This window comes from Melanotaenia boesemani, chromosome 14, assembly GCF_017639745.1.
Source record: "Melanotaenia boesemani isolate fMelBoe1 chromosome 14, fMelBoe1.pri, whole genome shotgun sequence".
Lineage (NCBI taxonomy): Eukaryota > Metazoa > Chordata > Actinopteri > Atheriniformes > Melanotaeniidae > Melanotaenia > Melanotaenia boesemani.
Genome location: NC_055695.1, coordinates 34,025,324 through 34,045,294, shown reverse-complemented (window position 1 = coordinate 34,045,294; position 19,971 = coordinate 34,025,324). Strand labels below are relative to the sequence as shown.

At 40.5% G+C, this 19,971-nt stretch overlaps 2 protein-coding genes across 2 annotated transcripts in view; one reads left to right on the top strand and one right to left on the bottom strand.

Annotated features, from left to right (window-relative positions):
- Nucleotides 1-292: 292 nt before the first annotated feature.
- Nucleotides 293-3,961, bottom strand: LOC121653744. Its single transcript, XM_042007405.1, has 4 exons — nucleotides 3,810-3,961; nucleotides 2,301-2,416; nucleotides 338-1,076; nucleotides 293-296 (listed from the first exon to the last, which is right to left on the bottom strand). Exons 2-4 carry the CDS (start codon nucleotides 2,305-2,307, stop codon nucleotides 293-295), a joined length of 750 nt encoding a protein of 249 aa, XP_041863339.1. The 5' UTR covers nucleotides 2,308-2,416; nucleotides 3,810-3,961.
- Nucleotides 3,962-9,426: 5,465 nt separating this feature from the next.
- slc1a7b (solute carrier family 1 member 7b) overlaps nucleotides 9,427-19,971 on the top strand; it is a 78,513-nt gene continuing 67,968 nt past the window's right edge. The window contains exon 1 of the mRNA XM_042005632.1: nucleotides 9,427-9,731. The gene's annotated coding sequence lies outside the window, so the exon portion shown is untranslated. The remainder of the gene's footprint in view (nucleotides 9,732-19,971) is intronic.

Below are 19,971 nucleotides of genomic sequence, written 5' to 3'. Positions count from 1 at the left end.
ATAGTCAATTTAGACAAGAAAAAAGGACAACTACTATTACATCTGCCATTATAATAAACATAAAGGCAACTGCTGTAACCAGTTTTGCTCTACTGCGTTTTAAAGTACCTGACTCTCTGTGAAGAGTGCTGGCCACCTTTCCAACGTGTCTTTCACTGGAGGCTCCAGGTTTACCACTTCCTGTCTTCTTAAGGCATATGTGGAGTCCATCTTCTGGGAGATGACAACAGCATCTGGGCGGCGTTTTCTCATCTCTTCTACAAGTTTTTTGCGCTTGGACTCCATGCTGTCCTCATCTTCACCATCAGGAAAATTGGGAAGAAAATTAACTTTGCACCGTTTGGGCCTTTTGACACTTTTCTGAGGTGCTTGAGCGCTTTTCTTCCCGTGACTTACGGCCACATCTCGCCATCCAGCTCGACGCAGTTTGCTGCGGTAATTCCCCATTTTGTACTTGAGGCTGTTTTTCCAGCCGTCGCACCCAGAGGACGAGCCTGGTTCTTTGAGGCATGGATGCTTATGAATCAGTGCAGTTGCAACAGCCTGAAAGTTTTCATCACTTGGAAAGGACTTGAAGCTGTAAATAGTCTCAGCAAGTTTTTCCAGTATTTCATGTTTCATGTCCTTAGGCACATTTAGATATGTTTTGTCTCTCATATACAGAAGATTCCCCTGCCGTAATCGGTATTCAATGTCCACTGGAAAATACGGAATTTCAAAAATCTCTGGCCATGGAGATCGAGTAAGTGAAGACCAACTACTGGGGGAGGGAGAGAGGATCTCAGTGTCAGTTGTGCTAGATGTGCTAGGTGTGCCTGATGTGGGTGTAGGCAACACGGTGATTATTTTGAGGGTGGCTTTGTCAGGCAGGTCAGCAATATCAGTGAGGTTGACAAGGGCATTGTTAAAATCAGGATCCTCATACTGAAGGGAGAACTTGTACTGCAGATCCAGCTTCACTTCCAGCTGTTCAATGAGTGAGTCAAGCGTCTGTGGTTTTCCATCGAGTATGATTTTCCTGATGTCAGTGTCATGGACAATTATCCGTAATGTTATCCTCTCCATTGTTTGTGACTCTAAAAAGATTTGAAAAAGAAATTTAGTTATGTAACTTGACATTAAAAGGTAAATTATTTAATCAACAAAAAATATAGTGCCTTAGGGTAACAAATGTTCTGCCCCTAATTCTGTAGGATGAAAGAGGAAATGGGTCATTCAGGTCAGAAATCTGGTTGAGTGACAGTGATGACACATGAGTGCATAGCTCATAAGAACGCAGATGCTCCTCGTACCATGATGTCAGATCTTTGCACACAACAAAACATCACTGTTGATGACAAGGATTTTGTGGATTTGCTTAAAATCAGGTAGAGATGCACAGGCACCAACTGACACAATCATATCTGGACAATATTTGATGCTGTCAATGCTCACAGATGCTGCAACAAGGACAGTTTTTTTGAGCAGCATATTTCTCATTCAGCAAGTTTTGAATGTTCTCAGGGTAATGATGAGACCAAAGAAAATGTCACCTTGTCCATTTGGATTGGTGGCTTGAAAAATGAGGAAGAGTCCACTTGATGTGCCATCATTCTTTGATGCCGGACAGCCAGTGTTTGTGGGACATTTTTAAAGTTTTTTGTGTTGTGAATGACTTGCTTAAAGAATTTATGTTTTCCTTCAAATCTCATTGTCCACATGTCTCTGAGTGGCCCGAACACTCTGATGAGCTGTGGATAATGCTCAATAAAATGATGTTTGGGGCGGAGATTAAAATGAGGAAATACTGTTAAAAAGCAAACCTCTGTGATCTGAGATTTTGGCATCAAGAAAGCCCAGAGTATCTTCTGTGAATTTAAAGGATGCCGTCAGTTCTACAATATCCTTCAAAGCATTAAAATTTCCCATGTGTCATCATGCTCTGGAACATCAAAAACCAATCATGAGAGGGAGAAGTCTTATGAGTGGCCCAATTTTCATGACCATTACCACCATGGTACCTCTAGAAGAAAAATGTGGTTGGGATGGTCTGGGGTTGATCAGTTTTGTCTGTGAATTTGTAGGGGAAATGTTTGATTGCTTCATTTAGAGACTCCAGGGAAATGTACTTCTTGAAGATCAAATCATTAATGCACAAAGACATCTCAATGGGGATGATACCCTCCAAGAGGTCATGCATCATGTCAGGGGGAAACCCATTGACAAGTGTGAAAATGTTCCAAGCTGTTTCTTAAAACACAGGGGCCTTTCACACCGTATTCTTCACCAAATTGGGATTCTCCAAAACTTCAGACACATGCCTGTCATGTTCCTGGATGGTTCTGGCCTCAAATGCTCCTGATCGGACCTCTTTCTGCTGAATGTCACTCCTTTTTGCCAAGCAGAATCGACAAGGGTGTTCCACGATGAAGCTCTCCTGGAAACCAGCCAAAGAATGAGCACCTAGGTTATCAGCTGACACAAACAGTAAAGTTCCTTTAACACACTCCCCCAACTGCTCAACATAGACACCGTATTTTTCAAGAGTTGCCAGGTCTTGAAGAAGGGGGTGAAGGACCTCTGCATAACCATGTTGTTTGACTGCACTTGCTTTGCATAAAACTGCAAGCTGTATAGTGTGCAGAGAGGAGCGATGTTTTGGAGGAAGATTGGCAAGCACCCAATAAATACTGCAAAGTTTATGTTTCTTTTTTGAAGTGCCCAAAGGATTAGCAATCTCAAATTCATCAATGTAAAGTCCAAGCACAATCCTTAAGGTCTCAGTGTTAAAAAACTCATTGCCACAGTAGTGACTGCCATCTCTGTATGTGGTGAATCCATCAACTGTGCCGTCATCAGTGAGAATTTTTTCTAGAACATCAGTCCTGTTAAGCAGTTTTTGTAACATTTTCAGTATTGGCACTATGTGAGTGATTGACATTCTTTGCCAAGCTTGTATTCAATAGGCATGACCATTGGAAATTCCTTCTGAAAATGTGTTGTTCTTTTGCTGGCAGTGGAGAGTGGCTGGCCAGCACTGGTCATTTTCAAGAACAGGTTATTGTTCTTAACTGCATCCACAATCTCTCTCACAATAGAGTCACTGTCACTGACACCATGTTCACTGAGAATTTGCTGGATGGCTGTCTTCAAAAGAGGCTCTGAGAGAAGACAAATCTGATTCAGATGTTGGATTATCTCCTGTAGTGCCACATCAGATATATGCAAGACTGCCTGCAGTTTAAGAAAAAGTGAGGCCAAATTATGCTCCAGTTGTTTCTGTAAATTTTCCAGATTTCCATTTGGAGTGTCTTCCTCATTTTCCTCTAGGTCTGTGTGTCCATTGTCAAGAGCTTGATTTTCTTGTTCATCTTCATCTGAATCATGGAGTGAACCTTGCAAGGCAATGTCAGGTTTCAGCTCCTTCTGACTGGGAAGCCTATGTTCTTTACATTTATGAGCATTAAATGTTGAGTAGACATTGCTCTCAAATGCACAGTTTTTATAGGGACACTTCACGGTTTCTTGTTTTTTAAGATGTTGGCGCAAATGGGTTAAAAATACAGATTCTGTGCAGAGTTCTTCAAAACTGCAAAGAAGACAATGGAATATCAGAGGGATTCCATCAGATCCATTCATCTGCTTATTTTGTCCTTCATAGGAGTGATTTTTTGTTAAATGTACTTTGAGGCCATTAAATGTTTTGAATGAACACAGACAATCTGTGTGAAGGCATGGAATTGGAGTAGTTCTGGTGTAGCTTCCATGTTTTAGACGGTAATGCTTGAATAGTTGAGCCCTTTTTTCAGAAGAAAACAAGCAGTACTTACACTTCCAATTCATAGCCAGATTTCTGTCAAGGATCAAAACCTAAAAAAGAAACAACAGCAATTAATTAAGTTGAAATTTAGGGTCACATTTTTTACTTGGTGCCTATAGCTGAATAAGAATAAAAGATTTAGCTTAAGATTTCATTTCATATTATAATCCACAGTTCCCAACATTGTTAGAATTTCTACTGATAAAATAAAATACCCCCAACATTTTTAAGACAGGTTTTCATTATATTCCAGGATGGATTTGTGGATATTTTCAGGTTGATTACCCTGCTTGGTTAGCCTGTATGTGTTCATGTCTCAATTCATTTTGGTTTGTGTTACAGACATTATTTTTATTACTGCAAACATAACACAATGACCGAGACATTATACGTTTTATGTGATTCATACTGTAACGGTACTTAAAACATTTTTTCTTTTACTTTGCCACATTTCTCTAAACATTCCAATTAATAAAAGGTATCCTGCACAACCAAAGGTTGCATCAATTGCTTTAGCAGCTGTCCTTTAATGCAACACGTGCTGAAATTCTTAAAGTCATCCTTAAAATTATAATGAAAGTGTGGTTTTGCAAAACTTATGTGAAGAGCTAACGCTAGCGCTAGCTAACGTCGCTAGCTAGCGTCGGAAACGTCAGTCTAGCTAGCAACGTTATTCAATCTCAAAAATAGCTAGTGACAGTTAACGTCGCTAGCGCTAGCTTACATGCTATCATTCAATCACCTCATCTCATAAACTGAGCGGTTTTGGCTTAAATATGCTATTTTTCCCCTCTGTCGTTGATGTTAGAACTGACTCCCAGCAAACAGAAATAAAAAAAATACAGTGTATGCTTAGCTTGCTGAGGCGTGTTTGACCTGGCAATATGAAGACAGTTAACCTGAAACCTCAAACCGATTCATGAACAGCACGGCATACAGTTTACTAAATAAAAGCCGATACAATTGCTCAAGTTTTAAGTAACTTACCTTACAGCAAAGCCAGACCCTGTCTTCCCGCTATCGCTGTTGAGAACCGCCACTACCAAACTAGTCTTCATGGAGAAATGCGCATGTGCTGCCACCTAGTGTCGAACAGAGATGTCAAATTTCTGAGGGTTTTGAGGACGGTCTTCATTACTCGTACTTTTTCAGTTACGTTTACTTAGGGTTGATAAGTTTAATTACTTTCTCCACCAAAAAGTGTTATTAACTAAGTGTAGCATAGTAAAGTCAGCAAAGTAAGTGCATATCAGTTAAGATCACTTATTATTTTAAGTTATATTAGCAATTACAATTTACAGTGTAGATTTGTACATTCCTCCAGGACTGGTAGGACACAGCCTATCGTCCTGTGAGCAGAGCGATCCACTCTGTTTAAAGTTTTCTTTTCTTTCACAGTGGAATTACCTTTCGATAGACTTTCGATACCACACCGATAAAAGTTTAAGAGTTTTCAGTTTGTGAATGAGCTTCACAGGAACCAGAGAGTTAAAAGCTAAACTGTAGTATATAAAAAGCATCCTTGCGTGAGTTTTTCCTTTATCCAAATGTTCATATACAGAGTTCAGTGCAATAGGAAGTGATGTCTTCAAGTGTGTTGGAGAAGGGTTGCATCTAAAAGTTGCAGGATGGTAGACCTCGAGGACCGAACTAGGGCACCCCTGTTCTAGAGAGTCAGCAACTCTGGTACTCTAAAGGAAGGTGCCACCATGCCTGTTGCTGTGGTCAACCTGCCTCCACCTGCTCAGACTCTTTCAACGCCTCACCACCACATAAACACGCCTTTCTTGTGGCCAGCCAAAGTCCGGTTATGAGAATGATGGTTCCTCAGTCTGTTTCTTCTACCAGCAAGGTCATGTGAGATACTTTTATTGCTCAAAAAGAATTCACGGCATATAAGCTGCTGAGGGTCTGAAAAATCCAGAAATGGAATTAGAAAAGTTCACAGAAACAGTTCTTCCAGGGGGAACTGGATGCCACAAAAAGAAGAGTGGAAGAGAAGAGCCAGCAGGAACGACAGGAACGACCTAGGAACAGTCCTCACATCCACATCGGCTTCTCAGAGTGACAGAAAAATATATTTACCGACCAGCAAAAGTATTTTCCCTCCACAGCGACAAGACATGCTAAAGGAGAGGGCCTGGAGAGACTTGCAGGTGTCTCCTTTTTAAGAAATAGAAATGGGAGACTGAGAAGGGCAAATAAAAATATGATAAAAAAAAGGTTCACGACGTACATATTGTTCATTACATTGTTGCCTTGTTTTGTTTTTACTGTTCAGTTATTTTTCAAATATAAAAACATTATCAAAATTTTGCATTGTGTCGTTAAAATGATCCTTGTTAATTTACTGTGTTGCTATGCTAAAATAGTGGAAGGTTAAATAAATTGTTTCTCAGGTGCCAAAGTTCGAAAATCCATGTCCAATGTTTCAAACGTTTTTCAACTTCAAAGGCAGAAAGAAATTTTACCCAAATTATTTTTACTGTACATAAAGTCCATGTGTCTTGATGGCTGTATTTTTTGTTCAAGGTTGTTTGAAAGTCCAAGTTCAGATTTAGTTTTAGCTTTAGACCCTTTTTAATTTAGAGCTTTAAGTTTGTTTGATTACACCTATTTTATACATAACATTTGGGGTTGTTTGAGAAAGGTTTGATAGCAGGAACGCTGCCTTTCAGACTTTTTTAGCGTAGGCAGCGCAGCCGTTCCAAACAGCGTCTACCAGGACACAACGCCAGCTACCGACACGAGTCAGAACAGTGTGAAGGCTGGTACACACAAGGATTTTCTAAATCTGAAGAGCTTTTTTCTCTGTTAGAGATGCCACACATAAAGATTAAATAAAAAAAAATTCTGGCATTTAACAGTGTTGATGGTACTGTGTGTGGTGGCTCCGATAATCTCAGCACAGAACGCATAACGATGCTGTACCGCAACCGATCCGGAATCCGGTGCTCCGAGCCAGAAACCTTGCGTGATCAAATGTGATCTAACAAAAAAGAAGAAACATAACCGGAAAAACAAAGAAACATGGCAACAATCAGAGAACACAACACCCAGAGGATATACATGACCAAGTAATGATGGTGGTCTCTGTGATTATTATTAACAGAACTGAAAAAATAAGCGACCGAAGACAGTGTGAACACAGACTTTATATACTTCCCTGCTCCCCACAACTCAGGAGTCGTCGGCTTTCCACACACACTTGAGGATTTTTGGTTCTAAATACTGAACATGTTTAATGCTTCCAATTGTCAGCCAGTTGTGGGAACGGGTGAGGAAATGCAGCATCTGCATTTGACCGGAAGGGGACAACGAGAAGCCCAGCTGTGTGCCTTTTTACAAAATGCTAAATAACTCAGGGTATAAAAGTTTGAAAGATACAGCACACACCTGCAGAACAAACTGAACTTTGGCACCTGAATGGCTGCAGAGGTGCAAACGGACAGAGTTAAGTGTCAAAGGTTTGCAACCGGAAGCTTCCCCCGAATACCAGACCTGCATCTGTTAATCTGGAAATGCAGGAACGCATTTCATAGATGCATTCACGCTGAAAGCTTGAAATCTACTTTACTAGGAAGAATTTAAAGAGAATATGTCTTTTCAAGTGCGTCTTTAAACTTATTAGCCCTCCTTCAAAGAAAGAACACAGGAAAGTTTAAAATGGTCATTTCACCACAACTAAATGGTTTGAGGTTTTAAACCAGGGGTGCTCAAGTCCGGTCCTTGAGATCTACCATCCTGCAACTTTTAGATGCAACACTTGAATCAAATGACTGGTTCGTTACCAGGCCACTGACATTTGATTCAGTTGTGTTGGAGAAGGGTTGCATGTAAAAGTTGCAGGATGGTAGATCTCCAGGGCGCCCCTGATTTAAACTCTAAAGAACTTGATCAGAGCAGCGGGGATTCCTGGACTACATGGTCCAGGACAGGCTTGTCAATCCAGTTTCACCAGTTCTTGATGGTGTTCACATCTACAGATGCAGGTCATCCTACCCACAGTGATACTAAGCACTAATCCAGTTTTTCCAGACACTCCGACCTGATTCAGAATGAAAACCTTTCCTGATGTTTATACTGTGCTGCTTTAGAACAAAGTGATACACTGGTATAATTACAGAATTAATCAGTTCTGCATGTTTAAAAAGTAGAAATAGATTTGAGTGAAGCGTTTGTCCCACCTCTATCACCTTACTGAAAACCCAACAGAGATGCTCAGTTTGACTGACCAATCAGATCCAAGCAACCACTGTCAAATCCCCCCATCAGTATCCTCCAAGAGTGTCATATTGCAGGAAAAATGACAGACCCAAGGAGCAGACACAAACCCCATTTATTGTGCTAAATAAGAATTTATACTAACCCAGCTGGCAGGCACGCGGAGCAGAAGGTGGAGGTGCTTACTGCGTGGCTCAGTTCTGCCAAGAAGGAGAGTCAGAGTTTTAAAAAAAAAGCCAAAGAGCCACAACAGTCAGAAACTTTGAAAACCAAACCAGTCCTACTTTGGTTTTTGAGGGTCCGGGGCAGAGGGTTAACCAACCAACCGGCAGGTGAAAGAAGCAAAAAATGTCCGTCCAGGAAGTGGAGGCAGGAGAGGGCAGATAAAAGCAGCAGGTGGACAGGGTGTGAACTGCTGTAATGGCAGGCAAGGCAGAGCGCTCCAAAGCAAAAAAGTCCAGCAGGCAGCAGTTCTCAGGTGGTGCAGGACAGAAGACGATCTGGCAAGGAGCGGCTGCAGCCTGCAGCTTGGTAAACCCAGCCTGCTGATTACCAGATGCAGGTCAGGTGTAAGGGGGGAGATCCAAGCAGGCTGAGGTGCCGCCCACACTCCACCTGCAGCTGAAAGCAATCTCAGCCAACCACCCCATGACAGAGAGGAAGAGATGCTTCAGACATTTCTGGCAGCTGCAGAGCTTTCCCACACTAATCCTTGTCTATTGGACAATGTTTCCCTTTTCTAATGCCAGCTCACTCCCAAATGATAGAAAGGATCAAAGCACATAAACTGTAAGTCAGGAGAGTTGATGCTGCACACGCTGATGCTGAGAGTCGTACAAGCACAAAACAGAACAAGTTGGGATGGTGAAGTGTCATTTGTAAGCAGAAAGTCTGCAAAATCTTAAATGTTTTAAGCTTTTAACACTAAAGTTTCAACCACATTACCATTCAGGCTTACAAGACTCAAACTGGAAACCAGTCGCTGTCACTGTTGCTATCGTTGAAAATACATGTAATAAACAAGTTTTTCTTTTTTCTAATCCCCACAAGCTGCAGTGTACTACAGACTTTAGATGTCCTCCTGCCTCTGTGCCACATTCAGAAGGCCTGTGAGGTTTCACTGCTAACCTTTGTCAAATTGCTCATGGACATTTAATCCAGCCTCAGACCTGTTTAATACAGTAGCACTCTGACAGGATTGGGTGATGTTAACCCACTGGGACATGGTTTGCCAGCTGTTCCCTCCCCCTGCTGGTGGTGAGCACACACAGGGCTGCTGATGGGTGGAGCAGGATGGGAGGGGATGATTAGTAAGTGAGAGTATCCTCTTAGCTTGATGCAGACAGCTGTAGTGGGAGGATGAGAGGGATGCTGAGCCTAAAGGTGCTATAAAAACATTGTAAAGGACTGGATATTTCACATAGCCCCCTGCCCCCACCCTGGAGCTTTTCTTTAGTTTCTGTTTTTGCTCATAAGTCCTTCATTTTCACCTTCATACCTGGAGACTAAAGCTGTGGATCAGACACATTTATGGGTTACTGAGAGGACACCAGAGAGAAAACTCAGGATGGCCGTGGCTTTGGATGCGGTGTGGTTGAGGGTGAAGAACGTTCTCAAACAGAATGGACTCCTCATCATGTCAGTGCTGGCTGTGGTCATCGGATGTCTTCTGGGATTCTTCCTGAGGACACGGCGTCTGTCAGAGCAGGTCAGTCTGTTCCCCCACCCCATGCAGAGACAATCCTCTACCCAGCCTCAAATCCCTACACCACACCACCCTGAGGTGTTGACATAGACAGCGGCTTCTCCAGGTTCCAGGTTTCAGCTTTTCGGCCATTCCGCTGAGTACACATTGAAGTGCTGAAACAGTGCCGTCATCGGAGGCATGCCTCTGTTTCCAAAACCAGTTTTAGAAGCTACACTAAAAAATGCAAAACTTTACTGAGCTCAGAATGTTTATGCTCATGAAGACACATTTACTACATTACAAGCAGGTAAAACCCTGCTCTGCTGGATTATCAGCTTATATTAGTGTTTGTCTTACTTTCATGAAATTGAAATGTGATTCTTAATTTGTAAAGTACAAGAGAAATGATACAGGAAGACCAGAAAGCATCTTCAGGTCACAACAGGTCTTCTATGTGAAAGATACAGTAATTAAGTTATATATATATATACAATATATATATATATATATATATATATATATATATATGTATATATATAAACAATAAAATAAATGTGCTGGTGTCAAGAACACAGTAAAATTTCCTGGTGAACTTTAACTCCTTATAAGATGGTTAAAAACCAGCGTTTGACTGCAGGAGATTTTAAAGAAGCGTCAGTTCTGAAGCCCCACCTGCACAAATAGTTAACACAGTTAATAGTTAGGTTAATAGAAGAGTTAACACAGTTCTTACAATCATAGGAGTTTGCCAGTTGTTTTGCTTACGTTCTGCCTCTAATGGGAAGCAAACATCCCCTTGAACATGTTCTTTATGTTCAGATATGCTGGAAACAGACTGATGGAAACATGGATGAGTATTTTCCAGTGCAGGAACATATGTTCCCATGGCAATACAACTAAAATTAAATGCTTAAATTCCTTTTTAATTGTTTTTACAAATGACTTTTAAGTTACAAGCTGGCATCAGGTTTTGGACAGCTTTATGTCTTTGTGGCTCAACATCAGCATCAGCTTCATCAAACTTTCTACAAACAGGAACTTATCAGGATTAGAGAAACTCTGGTCTGTTTGTTAGCTAGTCATAGCTAGGTGGGGTTGAGGTTAACCTGGAATTTATGGAGCTTCTCATATAACAGCACAGCCGAATTGTATTAAAAGCACTTGATAAATGAAAGAACATAATCCCCTGCCTGATTGGTCTAGATGAGAGTGGGCTCTCTGAAGGAGGTAGATGATGGCATCTTCAACCCCAAGAACATTACAATAAGCAAACTGTAATGTGTCCTGAAGGGTGATGACTAACCTAAAATGTGGGCCAATAACAGTCTCTGCCGGACTTTCTTGATGTGAGGAGTCAGGACAACTGGTCTGTAGTATCTAAGGATGTCTCAGGAGTCAGACAGGATAGAGGTGGAGGCAGAGGATGTCACAGGAGTCAGACAGGATAGAGGTGGAGGCAGAGGATGTCACAGGAGTCAGACAGGATAGAGGTGGAGGCAGAGGATGTCACAGGAGTCAGACAGGCTCGAGGTGGAGGCAGAGGAGGGCGAGAGTTATAGCACCTCAATATTAGTAGAAAATATTTATATGAAAAATTAATACATTTTATTAACATTAATAATGGTTAATATCAATAAAATACAAGCACCATCCTTCTTATGAATTTATGACACGTTTTACATATCTATATGGTTGATATATATTTAAATGAATCAGTCTCAAACAACAATAAATTAGGCAGTTCTCATCTGAAGGAGCATTTCTCTGCGAAAGTCACCACATTAACGACAAATTAAAATATTCATGCGATTTATTAAATAGTTGTGATCAGTAAGCACAAGAAATGAACAAAAGAAAGATAGCAACAGTCCAGCAGCACTTTACGGTAACCAGGCTCCAAGGAGATAATCAGACAAGAAGAGAAGGATTCAGGCAGAAAATGTAAGATCATGAAATAACAAATGATAGTTTTTTTTTGTAAATAGGTACTGTTAATCTAATAAGGCTGAAAAGATGTAAGTTTGACTAACTTTTTTAACTTTAGTTAAGAACCAGTTAATACTAAGCACTTACAAAATTCATTCTAGAAATTTTAATTAACCCGATAAGTAGTTAAGGAAATGGAAACTAGTTTAGAAGTGAATTAATTCTAAATAAAAATTTTACATCTCTGAGAAGACACCAGTTATTGTCGGAGAGGAACATGGATCCTACTTTGACCAGGGAAGCACCCCGGATGGTGGCCAGTCGTCAGCCATCGGATGAAGGTTGAAGGCTGGTGCGCTGGTTGATGTAAAAGTTTGGCATCTGTTGTCGAGCGCTTCTAGACTTTTTCTGGCTCTGGGGAGGGATAAACTTAGACTGGCTTCCAAAGTTTACCCAAAAACAAGAAAAAGAAGAATAAGTCTCTTGGCGATGGGTCTTCCTGGTTTAGGAAATTAACAAAAATAAAAACTCACAGGTCAAAAATATGTATTGGGTTGAAAGATAACATCAGTCCCTGTCATTTGATTAGACTGATGGTTAATGAAATATCTTAATATGTAGCTGCTGACAACATGCAATTATTGTGGCATTTATATATTTATTTATTCATTTCACTGGTAATTTCAGTCACCAAGTATTCTATAAAAATGTGACTACCTCTTCCTTTGCCCCCAGCATAGCTGCTTTGAAAGGGATTTTCCAAACACATAAAGTTTCTGTTCAAAATATCGATATTGGATTGTTTTCACCAAAAACTAATAGGTCAGTTTCTCTCCTGGCTCTGATCCCGGCTTGTATTTTACATGGTATTGGATTGAGAAGAAAATGAGTGGTGTCGCACATCACTACCAGAAATCAGGAAACACGTAATTATAAAATGACCAATCACAGGGGAGTACCTCCACGTAACCGTGCTGCAAGCAGGGGTGCACGTCGGGTTTGGAAGTCTGATCTATGGAAGTTTTCCAGCATTTCTATCCCGTCCAGGAGGTTTACAATCCAGCCATTAAATGTAATTTTATTCAGAGACTCTATCTGGTAAATCCACCATGATCCATGATAACAGCATTATTTATCACATTTCATCATAAAAACATCACCATCACTACTATGTTGCTAAGAGACCTCTATTTAGACCTGGACATGATGATGAAGCCACTTCCTGTCATACTTTCCACCAATCAGAGAGCTTAGATTGACGGTAACGTCCAATCAGGAGCAGCCAAAGATCAACCAGTGAGCAGAAAGTTCTATGTGTGTGTGAAAAGAAGAAAAATAATGCTCCTCTATGGCTGGAATAAAGCCAAGAAGACGTTTCTGATGCACGGTGGCGCCACAAAGCAGCTGAGCTGGAGTTGGTTTAGTGAGGATAGCAGGTAAATAGTAGCAGGAATAACTGGAAATGAGGAAAAAGTGTAAACATGGAAATAGTTTCTGTTGTGTGTTTGTTTCAATAACAATATTTTTTCTCCTGAAAGCCAAGACTTGAGAGAACGATGAGATGAGAAAAGGTTTGGTCACTGTTGATCTGTGTGTTATTTCTACAAAGTTCTGTTGTAATAAATTCTGCTTTCTTCTTCTGGTCGACCTTTATGCTGCTAAATCTATTCATACGTTCATTTCAATCATTTTAGCCTCATAATCTGACAGCTGAGGCTGGAAACATCATGTCTATTGCTGGCTGGGATTAAAAGGGATGAGCTACATGCATTTTTATATTAAAATAAACCAGACATGAGACTTCCAGTATGGTCTTCAGCGAATAGAGACATGCTGCCCTGGGTTCCCGTCATATATGTCGCCTTTTGGGGCCTACTCCTTGCTATTAATCCACTTCTATGCGTATTAACCGTATTCGATAACTTGCTGACTCACTATGTCTCCAAAACCATCTAAAATGAGTGAAAAGACGGAAAACGGAACCATTGCTAGCATTAGCAAGACTGATTTGATTGCTGCATTGCCTGACCACAGAACTACTCTGCTAGTGGAGCTAAAAAATTTCCTTTGATAAAGTTGATGAGAAGCTGAACAGACTTAAAGAGACAGTCAAGGACCATAACAATCGCCTGACATCTTTAGAGGATAATGCAGAGTCTGTGTATGGGCGTTTGAACAAGCTGGAGGCCACCTGTGACAAGCTACAAATGGATAACCAGAAGCTACGTGCTAAGGTGGTCGACTTGGAGGGAAGGAGTAAGAGGACCAACGTCAGGCTAATCGGATTTCCTGAGGATATTGAAGGACCACAACCCAGCAAATATTTCTCGCTAAGAGGAAGAAGGTCCTGTCACATTTGAAACATAAAAAGGTTGGGGTAGCTTTACTCCATTGAACCCACCTCAAATGTCCTGACCACTCACGTCTACGAACTGGATGAGTGAGGCAGATTTATCACTCTACTTTTCAGGCAAAGGCAAGAGGTGTTGCCATAGTAATTAGCAAGGATGTATCGTTCATACATGATGGTTATCTAGTAGATGTGAATGGGCGCTATGTTATTGTTACAGGACTATTGTACAATATGAAAGTTGCATTGATAAACGGATATGCGACCCATTGTTTTTCCAGAGTATTATTAAGTTGCTTCCTGATTTAAATTCATACTTGCTTATTATGGGGGGGTGGGGGGGGGGGGCGACTTTAACCTGTGTATGGATCCTGGTATGGATAAGTCATCCTCTAGACCTGGTAGTACACCATCCAAATCAGTTTCCTGTGTGCAGTCTTTTTTAACTGAGTATGGTATTACTGACATATGGCGTTTTCTGCACCCACTTGATAGAGAATACTCTTTTATTCTCACGTGCATCATACATATAGTAGGATAAATTATTGTTTTATCGATATGAAACTTACAGCACATATTCGCGCCTGTAAATACCAAACTATCCTGATTTCAGATCACGCCCCACTTGTTGTGTCCTTAAACTTGTCTGGGGCAGAAACTTCTAGGAGACACTGGTGGTTCAACCCTTTATTATTCTCTGATGAGAACTTTGTAAAATTTATGTCTGATCAAATTAAATTTTTTCTAGAAGTTAATGTGACCCCAGATATCTCTATCTCCACAGTTTGGGAAGCTTTAAAGGCCTTTCTGAGGGGACTAATTATATCTTATGTAGCCGAGAAAAGGAGGAACTTGACAGCTCTGCAATTACAACTGGATAAGCAAATATAATAATAATAATAATAATAATAATACATTTTATTTAAAAGCGCCTTTCAAAACACCCAAGGACACTGTACAAAGGAACATTAAAATAGTTTAAAAACCACTATGTATAAAACAAACATTAAAACAGTTAAAAACAATAAGTACAAAACTAAACGGAATGGAGGACAACAGAAAGATGGAGAATGACTAGATGGCATAGGACTGTCTGAACAAATGTGTTTTGAGTTGTGATTTGAAGAGAGGAAGGGAGAGTCTATGGTACGGATGTCAGGGGGAAGAGAGTTCCAGAGATGGGGAGCAGAGCGGCTGTATGCTCGGCTCCCCATAGTGACGAGACAAGCAGGGGGGACAAGAAGCTGGAGAGAAGAGGAGGAGCGAAGTGAACGGATCGGAGTGGCAATGTGCAGGAGATCAGATATATATGGAGGGGCCAGATTGTGGAGTGCTTTGAATGTAATGAGGAGAATTTTAAAGTTAATTCTTTGTTGAGCCAGTGAAGTTGTTGTAAGATGGGGGTGATGTGGTCAGTAGAAGGGGTCCGTGTGATGATGCGTGCTGCAGAGTTTTGGAGGAGCTGCAGTTTCTGGAGGGATTTATTGGGGAGACCAAAGAGAAGAGAGTTGCAGTAGTCAATCCGGGAGGTAACAAGACTGTGGACGAGGATGGCAGTGGTGTGGGGGTGAGAGAGGGACGGAGACGAGAAATATTTCTTAAGTGAAAATATGCAGACCGGGTGATACTGTTAATGTGGGAGTGAAAAGAGAGTTTGTTGTCGAGGACGACACCCAGACTCTTTACCTGAGGGGAGGGAAGGACAGTTGAATTGTTTATGGAAATTGGATAACTGTTAGATTTGGAGAGATTGTGGGGCGTGCCTACCAAGAGGATTTCTGTTTTACAACTGTTGAGTTTGAGGAAGTTGGATGAAAACCAAGAATGAATTTCTTGTAGACAGGTGGTGAGGGAGGTTGGTGGAAGTGAAGAGGATGGTTTGGTAGAGAGGTAGAGCTGGGTGTCGTCCGCGTAACAATGAAAATGAATATTGTGTCTGCGAAGGATGTAACCAAGTGGAAGAATGTAGATAATGAAAAGGAGGGGCCCCAGGACTGAGCCCTGGGGCACACCAGCAGAGACAGGGAAAGAGTTTGATTCATGGGATTTTAGTCGAATGAATTGTGTGCGGCCAGAAAGGTAAGAAGTGAACCAGGCGAGGGGGATGTGAGTGATGCCGATGGATGATAGTCTGTCGAGGAGAATGCTGTGAGAGATGGTGTCGAATGCTGCGGTGAGGTCAAGAAGGATGAGAATGGATAGTAACCTGAATCTGAACCTATGAGAAGGTCGTTGAAGATTTTGAGGAGTGCTGTTTCAGTACTGTGAAGGGGACGGAAACCGGATTGAAATTGCTCATAAATATTGTTAGTGATAAGATGGTTATGAAGCTGAGAAGCAACAGACTATTCAAGGATTTTGGAAATGAAGGGTAAATTGGAAATCGGACGAAGGTTATTGAAATTAGTGGGGTCCAAGCCAGGTTTTTTCAAGATAGGTGTAACTGTAGCGGTTTTAAGTGCAAGAGGGACGGTTCCAGAGATTAGGGAGGAGTGAAATGTTGGTGATGAGGGGAGCATCACAAATTGATGCAAGTAATGCTCACTCCCCATCTTCAGATCTAGATAAAGAACAGCTTAAACTTAAAACTGAATACGATTTAATCACTACTCATACCATAGAAAATTTGCTGTTTAAAAACAGACGTGTAATGTATGAGCATAGTGACAAATCTGGGGAGATTCTGGCCAGGCAGCTGAGGGGCACAAGAGCTAAACAGTTAATTAATGGTGTACGATCACAAACAGGAGAAGTCGTCACTGATAAACAAGGTATAAATGACACTTTTAAGAAATTCTATAGTGAACTTCATACTGCTTGTAAACCAAGCCCCCACCTTATTCACACGTTTTTACAGAACTTAGATATGCCCACTCTGTCCCCAGAACAAATTTTCACCTTAGATAAACCAATTTCGTAAGAAGAAGTATGTACGGCTATTAAATCACTTCAAAAGAAGAAATCTTCAGGTCCAGATGGCTTTCCCAATGAATTTTACTCAGTCTTTTGTAAACAGTTATCCCCTACTTTAACAAAAATGTCTGCTGATTCTATACAGTCAGGTTGTCTTCCAGCTACTCTTAGTGAAGCATGCATAACACTTTTAGTTAAGAAAAATGAAGACCCATTACTTTGCAGATCCTATAGACCCATTTCCCTTGTTAATAGTGACTACAAAAGTCACAAAAGTTCTCTCTCGCCGTTTAGAAGATGTTTTGCTCAGTACAATCTCTTTAGACGAAACAGGCTTTGTGAAACAGAGACCAATATTTTCTAACATTCTACGTCTGTTTAATATAATATACTCCCCTTCTCAGTCTGCCTCTGAGTGCCTTCTTTCAATGGACGCGGAGAAGGCATTTGACAGGGTGGAATGGGATTTTCTTTTTAAAACTTTGAAAAGATTTCGATTTGGTGCAACTTTTTTTTTTATCAGTGATCAAGCTGATGTACCCATGCCCCTCGGCTATGGTCTTGACTAACAATCTTTATTCCAAACCTTTCAAACTACAACGTGGTACAACGTGGTGCCCACTCAGTCCTCTCCTTTTTGTCTTAGCAATCGAACCCCTGGCGATAGCAATAAGGAGCAACAGTTCAATGGCAGGGATCAGGAGAGGTTATTTAGAGCATAAACTGTCCTTATATGCTGATGATTTGCTATTGTGCGTGTCCAAAGCTGAGACTACTATTCCTAAAATAATTGACTTGTTACATCAATTTGGGAAGGTCTCTGGGTAAAAGTTGAACCTGCAGAAGAGTGAGCTGATGCCACTTAATATGTCTTCCTCCGTATTGAATAGTATTAGTTTGCCTTTTAAAGTGGCTTCAGACTCTTTTACTTATCTTGTGGGTTGTGGTAACAAAGCAGTTTTCAGATTAGTTGGAGCACAATTTTGGAAAACTTTTAATACAAACCAAACAAGATCTTACCACGTGGTCTTTGCTTCCACTTTCTCTTATCGGCAGGGTGAATGCAGTTTCTTTGATGGTACTTCCATAGTTTCTATATCTTTTTCAGTGTCTCCCTGTGTTTATCCCTGGAAACTTCTTTAAAAAGCTCAGTTCAGCTATTTCATGGTATGTTTGGAATGGGAAAAACCCCCGTCTACGAAAAAATCTTTTCCAGAAACCAAAATGCTATGGTGGCATGGCTCTCCCAAATTTTAAATTGCACTATTGGGCTGCTAACTTGCACTCATTGACATTTTGAGTACACCATCATTTGGATGAGAACTGTCCTGCGTGGGTTAGCATGGAAGACCACTCCTGTGGTTCTGTTTCCCTGTCTGCCCTGTTAGTTTCATCAACGTTTAAGTTTATGTCGGCTGTGTCTTGTGCGAACCCTGTGGTCACCCACTCACTCAAAATTTATGAACAGATTAGGAAACATTATACTGTGCAAACAAGTTGTCTTTTTGGACCAATTGCTGGTAATAATTTCTTCCAGCCCTCAATGCATGACCAAACATTTGTTGATTGGCATAACAAAGATATCAAATCTCTTGGCTGACTTTTTATACAGGATAAGTTTGTCTCCTTTGAGCAGCTGTCCCAGAAATTTAAACTTTCACCTACTCACTTCTTTAGGTATCTTCAAGTAAGGCACTATGTCAAGGGTGTGACACCGAATTTCCCCAATAAGCCGCAAAACAATGTTACTGATGATATTATGTCATGTGATCCAAAGAAAAAAGGTGCAATCTCCTTTATAATTCGAAAGATTTCTGCCTTTGAGCTCCCCTGTAATTCTAGGATACGGCAAGCATGGGATTGGGATCTCCAGATGGAGATGACCAATTCTATCTGGGCTAATGTTTTGAAGCATATCCATTCCTCTTCTATGTGTGCATGCCATGCTCTTATTCAGTTTAAAGTTGTACATCGTGCACATATGTCCAAATCAAAACTGGCCAAAATGTTCCCACAGATTGATTCCACATGTGACAGGTGTAAAACCACTGAAGCAAAACTGCTACATATGTTTTGGTCATGCTCCAGTTTAGGGGGATATTGGCGGGGGATTTTTGATGCATTATCTGTTGTGCTAAGAGTTAGGATTGATCCTTGTCCCTTTATATCACTCTTTGGGATTGCTCCAGATAACTTACAGCTTCCAGTGGGAGGGCGCAAGGTTATCGCCTTTAGTACTTTATTGGCACGCCGTCTCATCCTTCTCAAGTGGAAGGAATCTGCCTCACCCTCAGTAACCTTAGGTTGGAAAAAATTAGGTACACCTCATGAGGGACTGAACAGAAATTTCTGGAGGTATGGAAATCATTTTTAATTTTTTTTGACCAACGGTCCACTCAGTTTTAGATTCAGAGCCCTTGATTAGAGATAGGTTTTTGGTTATGTTAGGATTATGAGTGACTGTAGCTGCTATATTACATTATCTTATTAGTAACGTGCAATGTGTTTTGTATATTCTTTATTGTGACCACGGTGACAGCAAGGGTTTGGTTGGGTTTTGAGATGTTGTTGTTTTATTATATGTTTAAGTGTATTTTTCGTTATATTTTGAAAATATTAATACATATATATGTATATATGTATATATATATATATATATATATATACATATATATATATATATATATATCAACCAGACAGACCACAAATAGCAGAAAATTGTGTTTTAAGGGTTAAACATGTTGGTTATCTGAACAACTGCTAGGGTACATTATTGTGAATTAACTGGAGGAAATATAATCTGACATCTCTATGTAGAAGGAAACATACATTTTATATAGCACCAAAACTGTTTGCAGCTTTTTATGTTCTTTTTCCTGTTGTTTACTTTTTATGAATGTCTTTTAGTGAATGTCTCTAGCCATATGAAATAGAGATATGTGTTGCATGAAGAGCATTCATATTTTCTTAGCATAACATTACTAAATAGCTATGACACAAGTAATGAATACATATATTTGCAGAATATAAAACTATGAGAATATATTTACATTAGGGCTGTCAAAAATGGTA